The 22440-nt window shown below is 41.0% G+C and overlaps 1 protein-coding gene across 2 annotated transcripts in view; it reads right to left on the bottom strand.

The window, feature by feature from the left end:
- Nucleotides 1–22440, bottom strand: part of C2H3orf67 (chromosome 2 C3orf67 homolog) — a 188772-nt gene that overhangs the window by 10277 nt on the left and 156055 nt on the right. For both annotated transcript variants that reach the window (XM_032238988.1, XM_032238989.1), the window contains exon 15: nt 7754–7845. In XM_032238988.1, coding sequence (XP_032094879.1) covers nt 7754–7845 — 92 coding nt within the window. The remainder of the gene's footprint in view (nt 1–7753; nt 7846–22440) is intronic.

Here is a 22440-nt window from a genome sequence, read left to right as displayed (position 1 = left end):
CCTTTGCGAAAGAAGTTTCCTTCTTTCTTTTTCTTTTCCATTCCTCTCCTTCCTCCCTCCCTACCCCCTCTCTCAAACACACACACAGACACACACACAAGTTGGATTGGAGGGAGAGCACTAGCGAGGAGACCACAGGAGGAGGCAGGAAGCCAGTCAAAGAGCTATACTGGAGCACACATACTTTCCCCCAGCTCTGGAAGGATCCAGCCCAGCTTCACTGATTACAGGTTTGAAAAGGCAACATGGCTCTGCCTGCAATCAAACTGCTTTGGTTGCGCTGATCGATGATCTTTGGCGGGCCAGGGATAGGGGTCACCCCTCTATCCTTGTGCTCCTTGACCTCTCAGCGGCCTTCGATACCATTGACCATGGTATCCTTCTGCGACGGTTGCGAGAGGTGGGAGTGGGAGGCACCGTCCTTCGGTGGTTCTCCTCCTACCTCTCGGACAGGTCGCAGTCGGTGTTGGTTGGAGGGCAGAGATCAACCCCAAAGCCCCTCAACTACGGGGTGCCGCAGGGTTCGGTCCTGTCCCCCCTCCTATTTAACATCTACATGAAGCTGCTGTGTGAGATCATATGCCGGCACGGGATTAAGTACCACCAATACACAGACGATACGCAGTTGTATCTGTCTGCCCCGTGCCAACTCAGCGAAGCGGTAGAAGTGATGTGCCAGTGCCTGGAGGCTGTTAGGGTCTGGATGGGAGCAAACAAGTTGGCACTCAATCCAGACAAGACCGAGTGGCTTCTGATGTTCCCTCCCAAAGATTGGCCAATTATTCCATCTCTCAGGCTGTGGGGGTGAAATTATACACCCCTCAGAGAGGGTTTGCAATTTGGGAGTCCTCCTGGATCCCCAGCTGACTTTAGAACACCATTTGTCGGCTGTGACCAGGGGGACCTTTGCCCAGGTTCGCCTGGTGCACCAATTGCAACCCTACCTGGATCGGGAGGCCCTTTAGACAGTCACTCACGCCCTTGTGGCCTCAAGACTGGATTATTGTAATGCGCTCTACATGGGGCTGCCCTTGAAGAGTGTTCAAAGACTTCAGTTAGTCCAGAACACAGCCGCGCGAGCGATTGTGGGTGCACCCAGGTACACCCACGTCACACCTATCCTCTGCGAGCTGCATTGGCTACCCATTAGTCTCCGAATCCGCTTCAAGGTGCTGTTCGCTACCTATAAAGCCCTACATGGCATTGGACCTGGGTACCTGAGAGACCGCCTCCTGCCGATTACCTCCCATAGACCGATTCGATCTCACAGGTTAGGTCTCCTCCGGATTCCATCCGCCAGCCAATGTCAGCTGGCGACCCCCCGGGGGAGAGCCTTCTCTTTTGCAGCTCCAGCCCTCTGGAATGATCTCCCTGTCGAGATCCGGACCCTTACTACCCTCCTGGCCTTCCGCAAAGCCACTAAGTCCTGGCTGTTCCAGCAGGCTGGGGGGGCCTGTGAAACATCCAGCCCCACGGAAATTGTGAATGTTGCGGCTTTTGTTTTTAAAGTGTTGTCTTTGTCTAGTTTTCCCCCTTCCCTTGTCTATTGTGAGCTGCCCGGAGTCCTTCGGGAGTGGGCGGCATACAAGACAAATACAAGACAAATAAATACAAACTACACTTGGGGAGGGAGAGCACAAGCGAGCCAGGGTCCTTCCTTCCAGCCTCTGCCCAAAGCCCCGTACCAGGAGGATGAAGTTTTAATTCCTTCCCCTCCGTCCGACCCACACGTACCTTTTCCAGCTGTTTCAGAGAGGATTTCAACTCTGCTCTTGCCTGGGGTCCTCTGAAGAAGTCTCACCCAAACAAGCGGCCTCTACTATGAGGCAGGAGAACTGCGTGCCTCACCTACATCAGGAATTTTTAGGCTTTTAAGCCTCTGCTTAACTCTGCTCGAGCGATCATAAAATGCTTAAAAAGTTAGACTAGAAGAGGCACGCAGTTTGCCTGCCTCATAGTAGAGGGCACTTTTAAAGAGGCTTTTTGAAACAGTTAAGCAGAATCATCCACAGTGAGGCAGCAACTAGCTCAGCCTGACCTCAGCTCTCGCCTTTTTCCTTTTACATTTTCTTTTCTTTTCATGATGGGAATGATGAGGTTGTGCCTCTCCTGCCTCACCTGACTGCACGTCACTGGTGCATAGATAACGCTACACTGTATATTCCATTGCTCCTTCCCTCTGGTCCTTTAAGGGGCTATGCTTTATTTCATAACATATCTTTCATACCATCTCAATTTTTTAAAAAGGAGATTGAAACAATTTCAGTGGCTGAACTGCTAAAAGACATTGCACTATATATGCACTTGGGACATAAAGACTCTAAGACGGCATTGCAAAGTGGCAGGTGACCAGTAACTTTTCTGCTCACCTAGCTTTTTTACAACCCATACAACCAGACTAATATGAATTTTAGCCCTTGCATTTTCTGTTAGTGCCTCAGTAAACCAAGCTCTACCAGTGAAAAGGAGGATTGATGAGGTTTTTAAATCATTGCCGTTTTTGTAACAAAGATCAGCCACTTCCTTGGGAAAATTAAATGCAATAATCCACTCAAAGAAGAATTATAAGATAAGGAGGCTATAGGTGGTCCATATAGGTGTCTCTAAGTTTTTAAGAGGAGATTGGATAGCCATTTCTCGGAAATAGTATAGGGTCTCCTGCTTGAGCAAGAGAGTTTGACTAGAAGACCTCCAAGGTCCCTTCCAACTCTGTTACTCTATTGTAACAAGGCAGCTCAAGCTTGATTGGCTCCAAAACAGCATTCTTATTTGGGGTATGTCTATTCTAACTACCAATTTATTTCTCTGTGAGATAGAAAGTGCTGATCACAATGGAACTCTGTAAAGTTTACAGCTTGTGTCTATATGATTTTCTTCTCTATGATTAACTCATTGACACAGCTTTGTTTCTTAAAGAGAAATGTCTTATTATGAAATGTTGTTAGGGGAACATTGCACATTAAAACACTATATAAGAAAGGCAAGTGATCTGATATTCTCCAGATGCTGTGAACATCAGTTCTCATCTGCCCCTGTCATACGGCCAATGGCAAGAGATTATTAGAACTATAATTCCAGCCATCTGGAGATACTCAATTGCCAGCCATGATACATTAAGAGGGGGCACTTATTTTATTCATTGATCGGAGAGAAATGGAGCATTTGTCAAAATTATGTATCAATCTGAGCTGCCTTTTGAAAGCCCAAACTGATGTGATTGTTCTGGGGTTTGCATGCAAATTCTAATTCCTAAATAAATATTTTACTTATTTTTAAATTGGATGTCTGAAGGCTAAACTCTCTGTAACACAAATTATATGTAATTATATTGCTTTGATAATTGGATGACATTATTGGCCAAATTCAGAGGTGGTATTCAGCAGATTCTGTCCAGTTCTGGAGAACCGGTAGTGAAACTTTTGAGTAGTTCAGAGAACCAATAAATAGTATCTCTGGCTGGCCCTGCCCCTTCCTGTAAGTAGACGACAACACATAAAACTGACTTTTCAGGGACAGTACAACGTCTCCTCTCACATCCTCTAATGCATAATACTGAATTACCATATTTTTCAGAGTATAAGACGCACCTTTTTCCCTCAAAAAAGAGGGTGAAAATCTGGATACACTGAATACAGCATTCTTGGCCTACTGAAACCACACCCCTTTATAAAAATGGACATGCAGAGGGTTTGGGAGGCTTACAAAGTGTTCTTGGGGGTTGGGGAGGGTAAAAATGAGCCCGTTTTTAATTGTTTTTGCCCCGCCCCAGCCCCCAGGAGCACTCTACAAGCCTCCCAAACCCTCTGCATGTCCCCCTCTTTTTTTTTTTTTTTTTTGCAAAAAATGAGTCATGCAGAGTGCGAAATCTTTTAAAAAAAATCTACCTGTTCAAAATCTTGGTGCGTCTTATACTCTGGTGCATCTTATAGTCTAAAAAATACGGTAAGTATGGAGTTGATCCAAGGCTACTTTCCACCACGTTTATCAATGTGTGAGAAATCTATCACCGGGCATGAATCCACTAATTGTGGATCCACCATTGTGTTACACTGTGTAATAAGGGCAACTGACAGACTGCCATTACTTTTGCTTGGGGGTTAATTGAAAGGGTGCAAAGGATTTACAGAATCAAGTCATCGTCACTGGGTGTTAAGAAGCACTGAATCAGAAAATGGTACCAACCATCTAACGATGCCGTTTGATACAGAGAGTTCTAATTCAACATATATTCAGGAAAGGATTGAGGGAACTGCAGCAGCCCAAGGAATAAAACGGAATTATCTTACAAAGCCAGGCTGCATTTGGCTACTGCATTATAGGAGCAAATGGCAGGATAAGGAAATCACTACTTATTCCATTGATGCAAGCTCAGGAGTATTAAAGTGGCCTTTGCTTCAGGAATAAACCTGACTACATGGATTTGGGATTCTGTTTGAGAAAGACGGCTCCTTGGTATGAAATAAAACTAAAGAAACATGGCACACATTTGAAAAGGAGATTGGTTTTTAAAAAGAACGTTATTCATTCCTTCTCCCATGACTGCATTCCTTTAAGGCCTAAAAAAACTATTTCGGAAGAAACAAATACTTCAGTCAAAAAACTATAAAAGGGAGGAAAAAAACCCAGGTCTTTTGTATATTCACAATGAATTATGTTTCAAATAAAAGATACCAGAGAATTCTTTTACTAGCAATAAATGAAACTGTTTGCTTTAGGATTTCATTAGGGTAGCATATAAAAATCGACAGGGATATTCTGTCCAGTAGTAAATAATCATGGGTTTTTATGGCTGATTTTGTTATTTTCAAAGTTGTCTTTCTGTGATTCAGGAAGTACTACCCTTTCAGATAACAACTGTTGTTCAAAGCACTGATTCTCCTATGACTATAATCTATTTGTCTGTCTTCTGTCTGTCAGTCTGTCTGTGTACCCTTGGGGTGTGTGTTCTGTTACGATACAGCCTGTTGTGCCTTCAAATGGCTTCCACTGTATTGCTGTAAAATGGCTTCCACTGTACAGCACAGTGGAGTTGCCATGATAACGGCGTCACAGTACTCCACAAGGGGCCTCCCTCTGGTAAGAGGGAAAATCCAACATTAGAAATTATGTTTGGTCAGGGCATTTTCCCCCTATAGATAAATACCCAGACAACGCCGGGTTATCAGCTAGTCCCCAATAATTCTTGGAAACTTTATTGCTCCAGGTAAAAATACGATCTTGTTGTTAGAAGACACAGGATTGCTTTGGACTAAAAGATCATAAGGTTTCATATAAAAATCTACTCATCCCTCATATACAAGTAGTCCTCGAGTTATAACCATTTGTTTAGTGACCTTTCTAAGATACAATGGCACTTTTCAAGCTTATGACTGTTTTCCACACTTATGACCATTGTAGCATCTCCACAGTCACATGATCAAAATTTGGGTGCTTGACAACTGGCATGTATTTATGTATCATGTGATCACTATTTGTAACCTTCCCAGCTGATTTCTGGCATGCAAAGTCAAGGGAGGGGGGGATCCAGATCTGCTTAACAACCACATATTTCACTTAACAACTGCAGTGATTTGCTTAACAACAATGGTAAATATGTAATAAAATAAGGCCTAATTCACTTAACAACTGGTGCTTAGCACCAGAAATTTTGGACTCAATTGCAGTAGTAAGTTGCTATATTTCTGCTGCATTATTCAGGGTGGAAGAAAGTCAATCAACTGTCAGAAATTCTTGCTAATGTATTTCTTGTAAGCCTTTATTTTTTCATTTGTTGTTATTGTTTTTCTCGGGTTTTACAATACTAACTCGCAGTGCTTGTATAAAAAAAAAAGAACCACTATACAATATGGAAGCCACCAAGAGTCTTTGAGACTATGGCAGGGCAGAACTCTAACCAATTAATAAATTCAGGAAACACCTCTGGATAGAATTGCAGATTACTTTTTAATATGAAATAGTTGAATAGGATCTTCCATGCAATTTTCTTGGCTTTTAAGATTTCTGAGAACTGCAGTAGAGCTTCAGAAGAAATGGAATTTTCATTAGATTTATATTAAAGGTTTCTTCAGTTCCTCATCTGAAATAATTATTTACTATATGTTTGAATAAAAAAAATTACAGTGATAATTAAAGTGGCATGTTTAGCATCTTTAACATTATGTAGTCAGACCTCTGGAAGTAATGCCTGATCTTGACAGTTATTCTGCTGTCATAACATATTGTAAATTCACATCTTTCTGAAAAAACTCCCAGGTTTACATAGCATGATCTGTGTTAAGGAATCCGTGACTAAATTGTCTTCACTCCTACAATAATTAAAGTACAGTGAAATCTTGATTTTATGGAGTCATCTTCAGCAAACATCTGATTTAATGGGGAAAAAATGACTTTAGACTTTGCCCCCCAGATATGGAACAGTCTGTTTTATGGCAAAGTGGAGCGTTCCGTGCTCCTTTGGCGTTTAGTCATGCTGCATGACTAAGTTTAGTTCAGCTGCATGATCACGGAGACATCTTCAGACAGCACTGGCTCTTCGGCTTTGAAACGGAGATGAGCACCGCCCCCTAGAATTGGGAATGACTAGTATATACAGTATGTGCGAGATTTACCTTTAATGTGGACAACTGACATAAATAACAAAATATACATGTTTTTCATAAATATATTAATTGCATGCAAAAATAACATTAATTTTGTCAATTATATAAATTGGGTTTAATGGACAATTAGATTTAATGGACAGCTATTCCTCCACATATTTGCTGTTTGCAAATATACAGTAAGTTCTCATAGGGAACCGTGAAAAAGATGGTGGGTTATAGGGTAGAAAAGGTGAGGAAGGAGAACATAAGTGGAATTTTTAGGCAAATGCCAACAATTTAAGATTTCATTCATGGCAGAATTGCTTCATTAACCTCTTTTCTAAGAAACAGACAGCACAGCTCTCTTTCTCATTAGACATAATATACAAGAACAGAACAATGTGGTGTTGGTGGGCTCCTGTGTAGGAATGCTAAAAGAAGGTATTTGGGAAGGCACAATATATACTAATAGGAGACAAGATATGTACCTCAGGGATGAACTGTGGAGTCCTTCATGCTCTCTGACCTTAGTCCCCCCCCCCTTTTGCAGGTGTTTCATTACCCAACTAGATAACATCATCAGCGCTATAAGGAATGGGATTTCCTTAATTTCATAATACATGGACAGGTTAAACCATAATTTCAACTGGGAAACTTGAGCATCCTAGATCAAGCTAAATCCAAAAATGCTGGAATTCTTGGAAGCTGGCACTCAGACAAATCATCCAACAATAGGCACATAGAGATAAAGAACATTTATGTTATGTAACATTCAAAAGATACAATAGAAAAGTTAGAAAGGAAAAAGGCTAGAACCTCTCCAATCAACACTCAATCAACACTCAGACAAACAGAGATTTACACCTGGATTAACACCAGACAATCAAGCAATAAACAACAGTCCTATTAAGGAACTATCAAAGGTAAAGCATCACACCCACCAACACTGATAGGATAAGCTCCTATATATAAATAGAGAGTAAAGTTGTCTCCCTTTTAGCACTGAAGATGTTACCTAGCTGCATAATGAAATGTCTGCAAAAAAATAGCCAAGCTCGGAGAGCACCAAAGACTCCACAATTTGCATACTACCTGGCAAATGGGGGAGTTAATGGCATGTTGTTGCAGTTATCTCACTTCAATTCAATGGCAATTTTCTCACGCAGTCTTACCTTGGGCACTTATGTTTGCTGAGGCTTTGGTATATTCTGCCACCTGTTGGCTAGGAGGAATGATAGGAGGGCTGAAGACTTGTAGCCAATCCCTGAAAAACACAATTTAATTCATCAGATTTTTGAGGAAAACACAGATAAGCTTATGAATTATTCAATGCAGGTTGGCACAACATAACAGGTCCTTCTCTCCTTCTTCTCCCCTATGACTTCTGCTTCTTCATATAGCTAGTTCCAACTTCATAGGCCTAAAAACATGATGTATATGTATATGTATTTGGCAGTACATCGTTTGTGTGTGTGTGTGTTGTTTTTAGAGGTTACATTCCTAGAACATGGGCCAAATTATCCACTTTTTATAGCTTTCTCATCATGGGCAGGCAAGGGTGGCCTGCTGTAAATCTGCTTTATATTTGGCAGACTAGCAATTGATAATCCTGTATTGTGAAATACAGCATAATCAATAAATTATATTAGACACACTGCATTACCTGTTGCAATATATAGAAGGACAGGTAGTGTCTTAGGGTGAGATGCATAAATACACATTTGTGAGACATGATACTCCATAAAAACGTCCTTAGCAAGGCAAATTTAAAATATCTGTAAACAAGTAAGACCTTTATGCATATGTGTACACATGAATTCAAATTAACGCCAAGTGTGATATATAAAATGTCAAAAGTCTACACAACAGTTCATTTCATAAAATACAAGACATATGAATGGAATTATGATACGATGCCAAAGCATATGCCACTATAAAGTGTTTTTCTATCATTTGTTTCTAATTCATTATGAAAAGGATGAAAGACAAATGATAAAAACTAAGGTACAATGATAGACATGGACTAAAAATCTGACAGTAAGGGTTCAGGTCTTATTCTGACCTAGGCTTCCTGATACAATAAAAAGCACACAATTAGGTCCAAAACCCCTCTTTTTATTTCAAAGGCTGTGAATTATATTCATTCACAGTACGGTAATGAGTCCCAAATAGTATAGAGTTCTACAGGAGGCTGTCGGAATAAGGCTGATAAGCACCCACATTTATCTTTGAAAATGCTGCCAAAGACTTAACTGGCAATTAGCTTGGCAAGGCCACATGGAGCAGAGTCCGAACGTATTTTCAGAAGGGAAACTGACCAGCATGAACCAAGTTGCTTTCTGCAAAGGCTCATGTGCCTTTGCCCCTCCTTTATGTCCTATGGGAGGGGCCAATCACCTCCAAACTTTACTCCTGAGTTGTCCCTTCTGTTTTAACTGTTCTTGCTTTCTGGCAGTTCTGTGCATGCACACACTGAGAAGAGAGGGAGTCTGTTCCTCTGCCTCGCTGCTGTCCGACTCTGGAGGCTCCAGAGGCAGCAGATAACTTCCAGATGGCCCTGTCCTCCTCTCTGCCTCCGACGCAGAGCCCTCGTCCGAGTCTTCCCCAGACTCCAGGACTGGCCCATGTTCCTCCCCAACCTCCTCACTGCCCAACTCTGCTGTGAGCTCTGCAGGCCTCTGGCGGACCACAACAGGTGTCAAAGGAGGAAACCCAACTGAGATTACTCAACCCTTGATGCTTCTGGAAGAACACTATCTGAAGTCGTGATTAAAAAATCATTTGTCAAGAAAACCATCAAGCTGGAGCAGATTCAAATGATTATTTTATTACTCCCAAGCTAGAAAATCCATCATGTCATTGATCTCTTGGACCCGGAAATGCCAAGAACAAGAATCAAGGTCACATAAATGTTATGTAGCAAGACTGAACATTTGTACACCCCAGGAGAAGAAGACTGCAAATAAAGAAGGAATTGTTTTACAACCAATAAAGAAAAACATAACAAGTATGAGGTATCTCTATCTTGTAGGCATTTACTCCTAGATATTAGAAGAGGAGAGCTGTGCTAGCTGATGTCTTTTAATAAAATTCATTTGTTGGAAAGGTATAACTAGGCTCTTCTGACACAACGGGGGATTCAGCGTAGCAGCTTTGATGTGTAAGTGCAAACTCTAATGGTTATTCTAAAAACCTGACCCACTATTTACAGTAGAGGGAGATAAGAAGTTATGGGAGTCCTGCCTCTTCTAAAGGTGTCTGATGATTGATTGGGACACACACTAACACAAAAACCTGTAAAAGCACAGGGAGAAGTGGCTTGATAACACTATCACACTCAACCTCTTAAGAAACCACCCAAGCAACCTTGAGAGCTTGCAAGCATTTTTTTCAAATGAAACCTAAGTCATTCTCCTCTCCCTATAAAACAGGAAAAACAATTGCCAGTTCAGTACATGATGGTGGCATTGGATGGAATTAGGAGTTCCCACTAATGGATCAATCCATCAATAAAAGAGCATTACAACATCTTCTCAGCACTTTGGGGCAGTGTCTGACCTGATCCATCTAGAAAGACCACTTGAAGTAAGTGGCTGTTTGAAAAAACAGTCACCTTTCCTGTAGAATAAATAAAAAAATAAATAAAAAAATATGTGTGTGTGTGTGTGTGTGTGTGTGTGTGTGTGTGTGTGTATGTATGTATGTATGTATGTATGTATGTATGTATGTATGTATGTATGTATGTATGTATTTGGGCATACCAGGGGTTGTGACTTTAAATATATACCTCTCACCCTGGCTGGCTGATAAGGAGTCGAGCTCTGTAGCTCACTGGTTAACACATCTGCCTAAGAGGCAATAGAGCACAGGTTCGATTCCCAGCATGGGTATGGCTAGCTGATGAGAGCTAAATAGCTTGAAATAGATCTATACTAGTCTCCCTTTATTTATTTATCAGCATAAATATAACAAATGTAACAAAAAGGCAACAGTAAAAAAAAAAAAATTGGGTTTCTGTCTGGATGGTCTCTTGTGACGAGCCGAAGACAGAGAGTGGAAGTGTGACCTTCCTCCCATATTTGGGCATACCAGGGGTTGTGACTTTAAATATATACCTCTCACCCTGGCTGGCTGATAAGGAGTCGAGCTCTGTAGCTCACTGGTTAACACATCTGCCTAAGAGGCAATAGAGCACAGGTTCGATTCCCAGCATGGGTATGGCTAGCTGATGAGAGCTAAATAGCTTGAAATAGATCTATACTAGTCTCCCTTTATTTATTTATCAGCATAAATATAACATATATATATATATATATATATATATATATATATATATATATATATATATATATATATATATATATATATATATATATATATATATATGAAAGCATCAAGTTTCCCGTCTGCAGCTATGTTTATTTTATGAAATATTTTACGTTATGAAACACCTTTCATTTCAAAATGTGGGGAAGGTAGAATGGGGTGAGGTAACAAAGGAAGAAGACAGAATTTTCCCCAGATGGGTAAGAGGATTTATTTATTTATTAGATAGCTGACCAACCTTTATAATTGCAGTTCCAGGTGATGTACATCAAATTCAGCCTGTACTTCACATCACAAATAAAAAAATAACAATCCATACAACCAGCGGTGGGACTTGAATAACTTAACAATTAATTCTCTGGCTGGGTAGGCGTGGCCAGTTGGTCTTGTGACTGGGTGGGTGGCACTGCCCCCACCCATTTTTTGGCCTATTTTCAGGGTGTTTTTGGGGGGCATTTTCCAGCCCGTTTTCAGGCTGTTTTTCAGGACATTTTCGGGTGAAAAAATGGCCCGGAAAACAGGCTGAAAAAAGGGCGGGACAGGGGCCAGCCAGTAGTGGGATTTGCTGGTTCTCTGAATTGCGCAGAATCTTAACTACCACTTCTCCTGAATTGGTGAGAACCAGCAGTAGCCCATCTCTGCATACAACTTTCATAATAAAAACAAAGGGAATAAATTAATGCACCAAACAACATACACACATATTAGGCAAAGGTTTATCATTTTGGATTATTGAAAGCTTTATATTTCCTAGAAAAATGATGTGTTTGTTTACCTCCGCAAGGGTGAAATCCTTCTGGTTCGGTCAAACCACTAGGGACAATTGTACCTGGTTCCGTAGTAAAAAAAAAAAGCTTCCGAGGATTGTGCGGCTCAGCTGTGAGCCGCATGATTGTCGGAAGCTCCACCCCCCACCTTTTAAAGTACTGTATATACTTGAGTATAAGCCTAGTTTTTCAGCCCACTTTTTGGGCTGAAAAAAGCCGCCTCGGCTTATACTCGAGTCAGTGAAAAATTTGCCCGAAATGGAGGAGAAAAAGGGGCGGGGCCATGCCGCTGGGTGACACTCGTGAATGGCCCAGTGCCCCTGTGAGTTTCCCCTCCCTCTGTGTCAGTTTGCCGCGCAGCGCGCACCGCACCATCCCCCCTCCTCACGTTCTAATGTAATGCAGGGCTGTCTTACGATTCCCCTTCCTCCCCCTCCTGCCACTCTGCAACGATGTCCCACCTCCTCCTTGTTATGGCAAGCAGCCACATAGCGATGTCCCACCTCCTCTGGTACAGTGATCCAATGATAGGAATCACTGTGCCGTGTGTCATAGGAGGCGGGACATCACTCCCGCGGCTGCACGGGACATCATCATCACAGCGGGACATAAGCATCATGAGGTGAGTGAAGTATTTCATTGAATACACCGCTAGTTTACTGTTTTTCTTTGAAATAAATATTCAAAAACATTATTGGTATCTATTTTTATTTTTGAAATTTACCGGTAGCTGCTGCATTTCCCACCCTAGGCTTATACTCGAGTCAATAACTTTTCCAGTTTTTTGTGGTAAAATTAGGTGCCTCGGCTTATATTCGGGTCGGCCTATACTCGAGTATATACGGTATTTTTTTTCCTGCCTATTAGCCCAAACCAGCAGGAAAAAAAATGCTTTAAAAAATGAAAAAAGTTGGCCACCCCCACCCAGTCAAATGACTCCCCCCGCCCACAGAACCAGTGGGCAAAGAAATTAGATTTCACCACTGGTTGTGCTGTTCAGTGTATCTATGGAATCCTTGGTGCTCTTGCAGGTTAGTTGTTTTTCTTGCAGATTTCATAATCAAACTTGGTAGGATAATCAGAGTATATGTTCCCTCCTGAATCTTACACCCTGCCACTATATTTGGACTGTCTCTGAGGTCTCTTTGCATAGCCTGCACCTTAAATTCTGTCTGGTGTGGTAGACACTTGTTTCTATGGATCTGGTGCCTATTCTTTGATGCTATGATCAGTGCCTCAGTGCTATCTTTTAGTCCAGTCCTTTCCACCCAACAGATTAATCCCAACAGAAAGTCCTCCCACATATAAATACTTCTTGAAATCAAGCACAGTGGTAAAACAACTAATCACTGAATAACTTGCTGTCATATATCCAATTCCTTATGAATCATTTTCTACAATAGAAGTGCATTTATGCTCCATCTCTCCCATTACAAAAAGGGGTGATTTATGTTCTAAATGCTTGCTAATGGTGGCTTTCTTCTTTATGTCAAAGTATCTGGATAAATGGCACCATGTTGTTCTCATTTTCTAGTCTAGAGCCATTAAAGATAACTATTGCCCTAAATGTTACATTTACTTCTAAAATGAAATATGAATTTCCCTTTAAAGCAGTGGTGAAATTCAATTTTTTTTACTACCGGTTCTGTGGGCGTGGGTTGGTGGGCATGGCAGAGGAAGGATGCTGCAAAATCTCCATTCCCTCCCCACTCCTGGGAGAAGGATATTGAAAAATCTCCATTCCCACCTCACTCTGGGGCCAGTGAGAGGTGGTATTTGACGGTTCTCCGAACTACTCAAAATTTCTGCTATCGGTTCTCCAGAACCTGTCAGAACCTGCTGAATTTCACCCCTGCTTTAAAGAGGATTATCACCTTCCATAATGGTAGCACTCAGAAGCTAGATGCTATCTGTGAGAATGGCATGGTGAGAGCAGCAGCTCCTGGCCAATAAGCTTAAAAAGATAGAGGTAAATAATAAAAGTAGAATAATATACTTCAAGAGTGAGGGCAGGGGAAGCTCTGTAAGAATAAAGGAAGCCAAGCTATCTGGTAGAAGAAAATTCAAAGAAGGAGACAAACCTCTTTTGTACTCTTCCTGAGATAACTATATTGGTTTGGTTGAAGCATTTAGATAAATTTGGATACCAGATGTGGTCTGTAATGGGTCTGATATGAAATAAAGGTCATGTAGTTACATGAAGAAATGGCATGTCAAAGTTATTCAAAAGGGACCCAACTAAATATGTATTTGGATATAACCATTATATATCAAAATTAACAGATATCCCCATGAGTATGTTACACAAAAGTAATAATAGAAAACAGAGCAAATTTTATGGAAACTGAAATTATTGCTAAATGCATAGTCAAGAAAAGACATAATGCTAATAATAGGGGAATGTATAAATTAGAGCAGAGTTTCCCAATCTTGGCAAATTGAAGGCGAGTGGACTTCAAATCTCAAAATTCTCAGCAATGGCTACGTAGGCTGTGGAATTCTGGGAGTTGAAGCCCATATACCTAGAAATTGACCAGATTGGGAAACCCTGAATTAGCGAAACAGACAATAGTACTGGAGATAGGTCAACATAATTTTCTGAAAGGGCATTTTTTGTTCAGTGGCAACATCTGTCTTGAGCAACAAAGCAGATAATGTAGGAGAAGAGCCATGCTAGCCCATGGTAGTCCAAAGGTTATGCCTTTTAATAAAAGTTGATAGTTGGAAAAGGTGTTATCAGACTCATTCTGTTTTTTAATAACATAAACAGAAGTACATCTGAATATTGGAAGGGCAGCATCAGAATCAAACTTACACAAGAAACAGAAGAAGGAAAAGTCCAATTCAGTAACTCATAATTATCACTGCAAATTGTGGAACAGAACATGAATTATTTCTTATATATGTTAAACTTGGAAGTATAAGACTTTTAAAAAAATATATAAGTGGGCCAAGAAGATTTGATTTGGACAATATGTAGCCCCAATATAAAAGAGTCTAGGAGTAGATTTAGTATACTTAGCATATATTTCACTATAGAAAGATATATGAGACATTTCAAAAACCAAAGTGGAAAAAATCCCAAAATATTAAAATTCTATCATCATAGCCAAAGTTGGTTGTAGATAGAAGATGAAAGACTTGAGCAATAAAAACGCATAATGATTGAATGCCACCTTACAGCCCCAAGCATGGAAATGCAAGTTAAGTCAATTGTGAGTGTCAACAAATATAAGAAAATGTCAAGAAAAGGAAAATGATAGATTTCTTTTATAACATCAGAGAATTTACAAAACTATAATAAAGTAGAAACACTTAGGAGGAAATATGGGTGAGATATAACACAGGCAGATTAAGATGAAGATGAAACGGCTATGGGCTTACAGAAATGCTTGCAAAACTTGTTTGCCTGTTTATCTATACATATCTATACACTAGTTGGATATCCGTGCTCCGCTACGAAATTTATCAGGCTTGATAAATCTACACTTACAGCTTGAAAATTAATGAGTAGTTACCATCGACCTCTCCTCTCCCCTTCTGTCCCTCAGGCTTGTCCCACAGAATTCTCCTCCATCCTACCCCCTTCTCTCCCTCAGGCTTGCCCTACAGAAGCCTCTCCTATCCCCTTCTCTCCCTCAAGCTTGCCCCACAAAGGCCTCTCCTATCTTACCCCTTCTCTCCCTCAGTCTAACTCCTTAGCACCAGAGAGTTTTTCAGATGGGGAGGGAGAATAAAATGTCTAAACTGCCAGCCCACAGGCTGGATGAGACACATGCTGGCCACGCCCACGTGGCAGTTGGAACAGAGTTTTTTTTCAGTTGGGGAAGGGGAGTAAAAATATTGGGTTTCTGCCTGGATGGTCTCTTGTGACGAGCCGAAGGACAGAGAATGGAAATAGTGATCTTCCTCCCATATTTGGGCATACCGGGGGTTGTAAAAATCTTATTAGTGTCACAACCCCTGGTAAGCCCCAACTATGGGAGGAAGCTAACTGCTTCCATCATCTGTCAATCGGCTCGTCACAAGAGTCCATCACGACAGAAACCCAATATTTTTACTGTTGCCTTTGTTATATTTGTGTTTTATTTATTTATTTATCAGCACAAATAAAACACACACACATATATATGCCAACCAATACATAAAATTGTGTGGTATAGACTCTCACATCACTATCATTCTCGTTTCTTACATGCCTATTGCAAAGTTCTCTGAAGAGTATTCCTTCAGTTTCTTCAATCCCGGGGTTCAAAACTTCTAGTTGCAGAACATTCTGAGATGCCTCCCAATTCCATATCACTTATACGGTATTATAAACCTTGCTTTAATTTTTTTGGCTTAAAATGGGCCTCTGAGCTTGCTTAGAAAACAACAACAGCAACAACAACAACAGTGATCTCAACCAAGTGCTTTCTGAAACTGCTCAAAAATAACAAATCTAAACAAAGGCAATAACAAGCATCAAGTATGAGGGTGCACTAAAACAGCAATATTGTGATAAATTAATGCCTTAGTTCAGTTTTTTATTCCTCCCATGGTAGCTATTTTGTGACTAGGCAATCCGCCATTCGTGTTTATATTGGTGTCCACTATTGGAGGCACATCTGAAACTCTCAAGTTTCCAGATATGCCTCTGAGCACAAAAAGGCTAGGAAGGGTCTGCTTTACCATGTGATTGAGATATTGCCAGAAGTGGAATTCTGCTGGTTCACCCCGGTTTTGCCTACCTGTCCAGGCATCATCACAGACGCTCTGTGCATGCGCAGAAGGTTCTGCGCATGCGCAGAAGCACTCAGCACGAGCGTTCCCAGTTCCAAACCAGTCTCAAAAGTAAGAGCATTTCATGCCTGGATAATGCTCCACCACCATAATTCACTGCCAGACTATGAATGGGATTAAAAATATGAGTGCTTGCCGTGAGGGAAAAGCATGGATTGGGAATAAATCTGAAGGCAAGTTCAGGTTGTCAGGAAGGGGAAGTCCTCTCATGCTGAGTTTTCCTTTCCTCAAGGCTGAGGATGATGACAATTAATCAATACTATTAAGTTACACTGAATGGAAGGAGCTCAGCTGGCACAGTGTTTGTTAAAAATTATTTTAATGGATGATGTGGGGTGGAGGAGGTTCTTGCCAATTCTCTTTGCCAGAATTTGTTTATGTATATTTATTTGTTAAATTTATATGCCACCCATCTCGCCATCCAAAGTGACTTCCACTCATGGCTAATACAGTGGCTGCAAACAGTTTTGAAATTGAAACTGGAATGTCGGAAACCAAATCAAGAGGCATTCCCCCTAAAATCAAACCACTTATTTATCACATAATTTCTCATATTCCCTTCTTTAAAACAAAATCCAAAAATAGCTTCTGAAGATGCATTCTTTGATGTGTGTCCAATGTGAGCACCTTAATCTGTTTTCTCCATCATTTCCCATATTTAGATTGGGTGCCTTTAAGCTTTTACGGTCCCACGAGTGGAATAAGAAGAGTTAAGCATTTGAGACAAGCAATATAAAGGATGAAAACAAAACATATGGAAGGTTTAATGAATTCTCATCCAATCCTTCCCCCGTACACTTAAGTATTCAAAGGAAGATGATAACTTGGATTTTAGGTTACCCCCCCCCCCCTCCCTCCAATCTCCAATACTGTTAGCAGAATTTGCCTTAAACTTCTTGTCACCACCGCAGGAATAAAGCAATCTAGCATCATTTTCATGACTGCACAGAGAAAATTACAGAACACCACGGATAATGGCTCCTCTAGGAAATAGAGGAAGCGTTTTGCTCCACTAAATAACACAATTTGTTGGGGGAATCCTATAATTAAGAAGGGAATTTGGGTTGGCTAATCCATGATTCTTCATACTGCCTACTTATTACCTTATTCAACCCGATCTACTTTTTGAAACCTGTATGCAAAAGGTTCTGAATAAATGTTTGAAAAAAAATATTAAAACCACATTCATGCGGCACTTCAGAGATTGACAAAGTTATGTTGTTAAAAGTCAGCACTGAATTGATGGTACACAATGGGCCAGTCAATGTATTGTGGAATAAGGGAATTTAGCTTCAATGAGACACAAGTAGAAATATATTTATTTTGAAATGCTTGTTGACAGAGTAGAGCGTGTAACATTTCTACGAAGAATGAGAACCTAAAGTAAAATGGCAGTTGCTACTACTCTAATGTTAATATTCCTTAGCTGATGGCATATATGAACTTAGCTGATCTCAAAAACTAAAAGGAGTTAGACCTAGTTGGTGCCTGGCTAGAAAGCCACCAGAGTATTCTAGGACCTTAGATAAGATTGAGTAGTTGAAAAATTCCCTGGAAGAAGGCAGCAGCAAATTTTCAAGTGGTCACCAAGAAAACAAGGACATATTTATGTACTCACCCAACAGCCCTTTGAGGTAGACCACACTAGGAAACAAAGTCATGGAGACTAATACAACTTCTGGCACCTTTGGTGCTCTCAGAGGTTGTTTCTTTGCCTGTGAATGTTTCATTAACCTACTCAGAAACATTTTCATGCAAGTAGTATGATATTTCCTGCCTGCTTATATATTACTACTTTTATTATAAGGCTGTTGTAACAGCCTTTTGCAAGTCTGAATATGCTTCCCTCTGCCTCCCTTTCTTTTTGAGAGGGTTAGAAAAGTGTCTTGACACTATCTCAGATTCATTTATCTGACTGTCTTAGTAGCAGCTTTTCCTACTGTTCCTCATGGTCATTTCTTCTCCCCATTACATCACGGCTGTCAAACTCCCAGCTCGTAGGCTGTATGCGTCATGCGCTGGCCACACCCACACCCAGTTTAGCAAAGGGGAAAAAAGTCCCGATATGTCACATGATGTCACCGTGACGACGTGAGTTTGATACCCCTGCATCAGAGTCAAACGCATCTCAAAGAGACTTGATTTCCCCCCCGCTCTTTTTCTAGATTATTCTCAACAACCTGTGCTTTCCACTGCTGTGTTAAATTCCTGAGTTGTCAGAAATCTGTAAGAGCATGACATTTGCTGCCCTGTCTCTGTGGATCTCTATTCTGCCTAGCAAAGAATGCTCTCCTGATTGCACACACGCAATGACTGATTGGCAAAGTGATTTGCAGAGATCTCTGCTGCATTCTCCTTTTCAGCTGATCACCAGGTGGTAGAAGAAAGTAAAGGCAGCTCTTGACGTATGGCCACAATTGGGACCAGAATTTCAGTCACTAAGTGATGCTGTCATTACGTGAGTCATCACATGACCGGCTTCTGATTTTTACTAACATTTTGACCATGGTTAAGTGAATCACATGGTTGTTACATGAATCGTGCAGTTGTTAAGCAATACTGCATTCTTGCCGCCTTGGCTCTTAAAATAAAATTAGAAAAACTAAAACACACAGCAAATCAGAGGTACAAAGGGAGGTGAGTCACAAGCAACACTTCTACTTAGGATTCCCTTCCCACCAGAGAAAGGGACAGATGGAGCCATATGGGCATGAGGGAAGCCAATCTACTTAGGAGAAAGAAGTCCAAAACCAAACCCAGAAAAAAGCTAGGTAACATGGATAGAAGAGAGTCTTTGTAGTTCAGGGTTGAACTCTGGGGTCCTTGCTGCTCTCCGAGCTTGGTTGTTTTCTCGCAGATATTTATTACCTTGCTAGGTAACATCTACTTCTAGCTAGAAATACCCGCAAGAAAAGAATCAAGCTTAGAGAACCCCAAGGACTCCAAAGCTATGTAAGCTACTTCTACTACGATTGCCAAGAAAACGTGAGCACATCCATACCATCATACAATACTATACAATAGCAGAGTTGGAAGGGACCTTGGAGGTCTTCTAATCCAACCCCCTGCCTAGGCAGGAAACCCTATACCGTTTCAGACAAATGGCTATCCAACATCTTCTTAAAGACTTGCAGTGTGGGGCATTCACAACTTCTGGAGGCAAGCTGTTCCACTGATTAATTGTTCTAACTGTCAGGAAATGTCTCCTCAGTTCTAAGTTGCTTCTCTCTTTAATTAGTTTCCACCCATTGCTTCTTGTTCTGCCCTCAGGTGCTTTGGAGAATAATTTGACTTCCTCTTCTTTGTGGCATCATACATACTCAAGCGCAACTTGAAAGAATGATTACACTTTTGCAATATGATTACCATTCCCATTGTCTCATCTTTTATCTGTTGGTTGTGACAGAAGTCAGCACCCGAAAGACAGCAGCTACCATAGGCACTCGCCATGGGACAAAGATTTACAGAAGTTGTACTTGAGAAAAGCTCATGGAGATCAATAAGACTTACAGATAAGACCTCTGCTTAAAGCCCAGCCATGCAGAGTTACATCTATGGTTGACTGACAGTGAGATCTTAGATGGTCCACTGGGTAGTATCAAAATAAAGCGCATAGGTTGTTTGTCCTTTGAAAAATAGGATACTTGGGCTGCTTTTAGAAAAGCCGTGCTGATTCAAGATAAGATTTGCTCTCCATAAACAATCTTGGCATGCCCTGAGAAATATTGAGGCAGATAAAACTTTCTCTGGCTTCTTTTTCTCTGTTGGTGCTTCTTCTGCTGATGGACGGGATGTTCAAACTTCCACACAGACAATCTGGGGTGAATCAAGGGACAAACACCTGCTCTTTGTCAGCCAAGATAGTGGAAGGGGGAAACAACTTTAATTTTCTGCTTCACTACATAATGCCGCTGATGTGGAAATGCCTGTGTGGTTTTCATTGTGGAATTTGGGGAAAAAAATGTTTATGAAAAATCCAATAAGTTCTGTAAGAGCAAAAATAAATGCAAACCGCATCCTTTTCCTTTCCCCTATTACTGATAATCAGCTATCAGAATTAAGAATGCATGCGGGCAAAGATATTGAATAAAGCATTTCCATCAAATATTCCCTGCAGTGATGGGTTTCAAAATGCCAGTCAGCCTCTAGGTCAGTGTTTCTCAACCTTGGTAGCTTTAAGGTGGGTGGATACTGGCTGGGGAATCCTAAGAGCTGAAGTGCATCCACCTTAAAGTCATCAAGGTTGAGAAATACTGACCTAAAGTTTCAACTGAGGGATCTATAATGAAAGGGGTACCACAGGGAGGATCAGTGCTACATAACAGGCCATTATATAAATACAATGACATCCCAGTGAAGGTTTACTATGTAAAGCCCAGGTTACACACTCCATAACCCAAATGATAGAAGAGCCTGAGTTAGAGAAAGTACCATCAAGTCCCTTCTTGGGATGAGCCAACCAGATGATTTAGTGAACCCTACAATCAAGGCAGGAAGTCACCTCCCTTTTTGTTTTTTGCTTCCCCCCAGCAGGTTTCAATGAGATGCCATCTCATCATCTCCTATTGATTTTATCTAACTTCTTTTAAAGACACGTAATCAGCAGCAATAGCACTTAGATTTATATACCACCACAGTGCTTTACAGCCCTCTCTAAGCAGAGTCAGCCTATTGCCCCCAACAATCTGGGTCTTCATTTTACCCACCTTGGAAGGATGGAAGCTGAGTCAACCTTGAGCCTGGTGAGATTTGAACTAGTAAATTGCAGGAAGCCGGCAGTCAGCAGAAGTAGCCTGCAATACTGCATTCTAACCACTACGCCACTGCAGCTCTGTTAAGCATGTGCCATCACTCCTGTTCTGCAGGGATAGGCAATCCAAGGCCCTTAGGTTGCATGCTGCTCCCAGTTATTATTCTGTGAGTCTCTAGAGCACCCGCACATTATAGGCAGTCCTTGAGTTCCAACCATAGTAGAGCCTGCCCATTATGGCTGTAAGTCATAATGGTTGTAAAATCAGTTGGCCATTTGACAAACCTGGTTTGTGACTTTTTTTGCAATAGTTGTTAAGCAAATCACCATGGTTGTTAAATGAATCCATGTCCGTTAAACAAATGCCGTGGCATTAAGTGAACCAATGATTCACGATGGACATGTTTTTGCCAAAAAAAACAGAAGTAGTTGCTAGGTTTTGGTAAAACCATCATAAAATATGGTCATGTGACCAGAGGATGCTGCAAACGGCTGTATATGTGGCCATATTATTAAGGACCTGAAACAACTCGCCATAAGTCAAGGACTACCTGTACTCTGCAAGAATAACACCGATTTTTCAGCAGCATAATTTTACTATTTTGCCACACACGGGTAGCTTCAGATCATTTTCCCCAATGAAGAAATGAACAAGTATAATGTCCACATGTTTGGTTTTAGGACTTATGCGGAGAAGAGATGACATATATGTCACATTGAAAATTCAAAAAGGTTCACAGGTTTTTAAGCACCACTGCATACCCCGCAGGGTATCCAAGTGACAAGTGGTTTCCTGAAACCGGTGCCTTTTGTGCTTTCATGCTCTACTAAACCACTGGCATTAACTATAATCGTACATTGTTTTTCTCGCAGAGAAAACTAAGCGATCCACTTAAAGCATGGATGAGCAATCTGAAGCCTTAAGGTGCAAGGGGCCATTGGCCTAATTCCATGCTGTGTTCTGCAAACCACCAAGCCAAGCTTCTCTCAAGAGGAAACTGTCCAAACCTGCCATGAAAAGGAAGGAAAAGGAGACTGGGTGGGTGGTGATTTTTGACATTTATTTATTTTTTCTTCTGACATGTTCACTACCATGGTGAAGACTACACAGCGAACAGTGAACAGAACCTCAGTGAAGGAAAAAAAAATGTCAAAAAGGCAGAGGATGGATGATTGCATAAAACTTTAACTCCATTGATTTGAACCAAAACAAGACACATCACAGAGAATATAA

Source organism: Thamnophis elegans, chromosome 2 (assembly GCF_009769535.1).
Source record: "Thamnophis elegans isolate rThaEle1 chromosome 2, rThaEle1.pri, whole genome shotgun sequence".
Lineage (NCBI taxonomy): Eukaryota > Metazoa > Chordata > Lepidosauria > Squamata > Colubridae > Thamnophis > Thamnophis elegans.
This window is presented reverse-complemented; position numbering and strand designations above follow the sequence as displayed.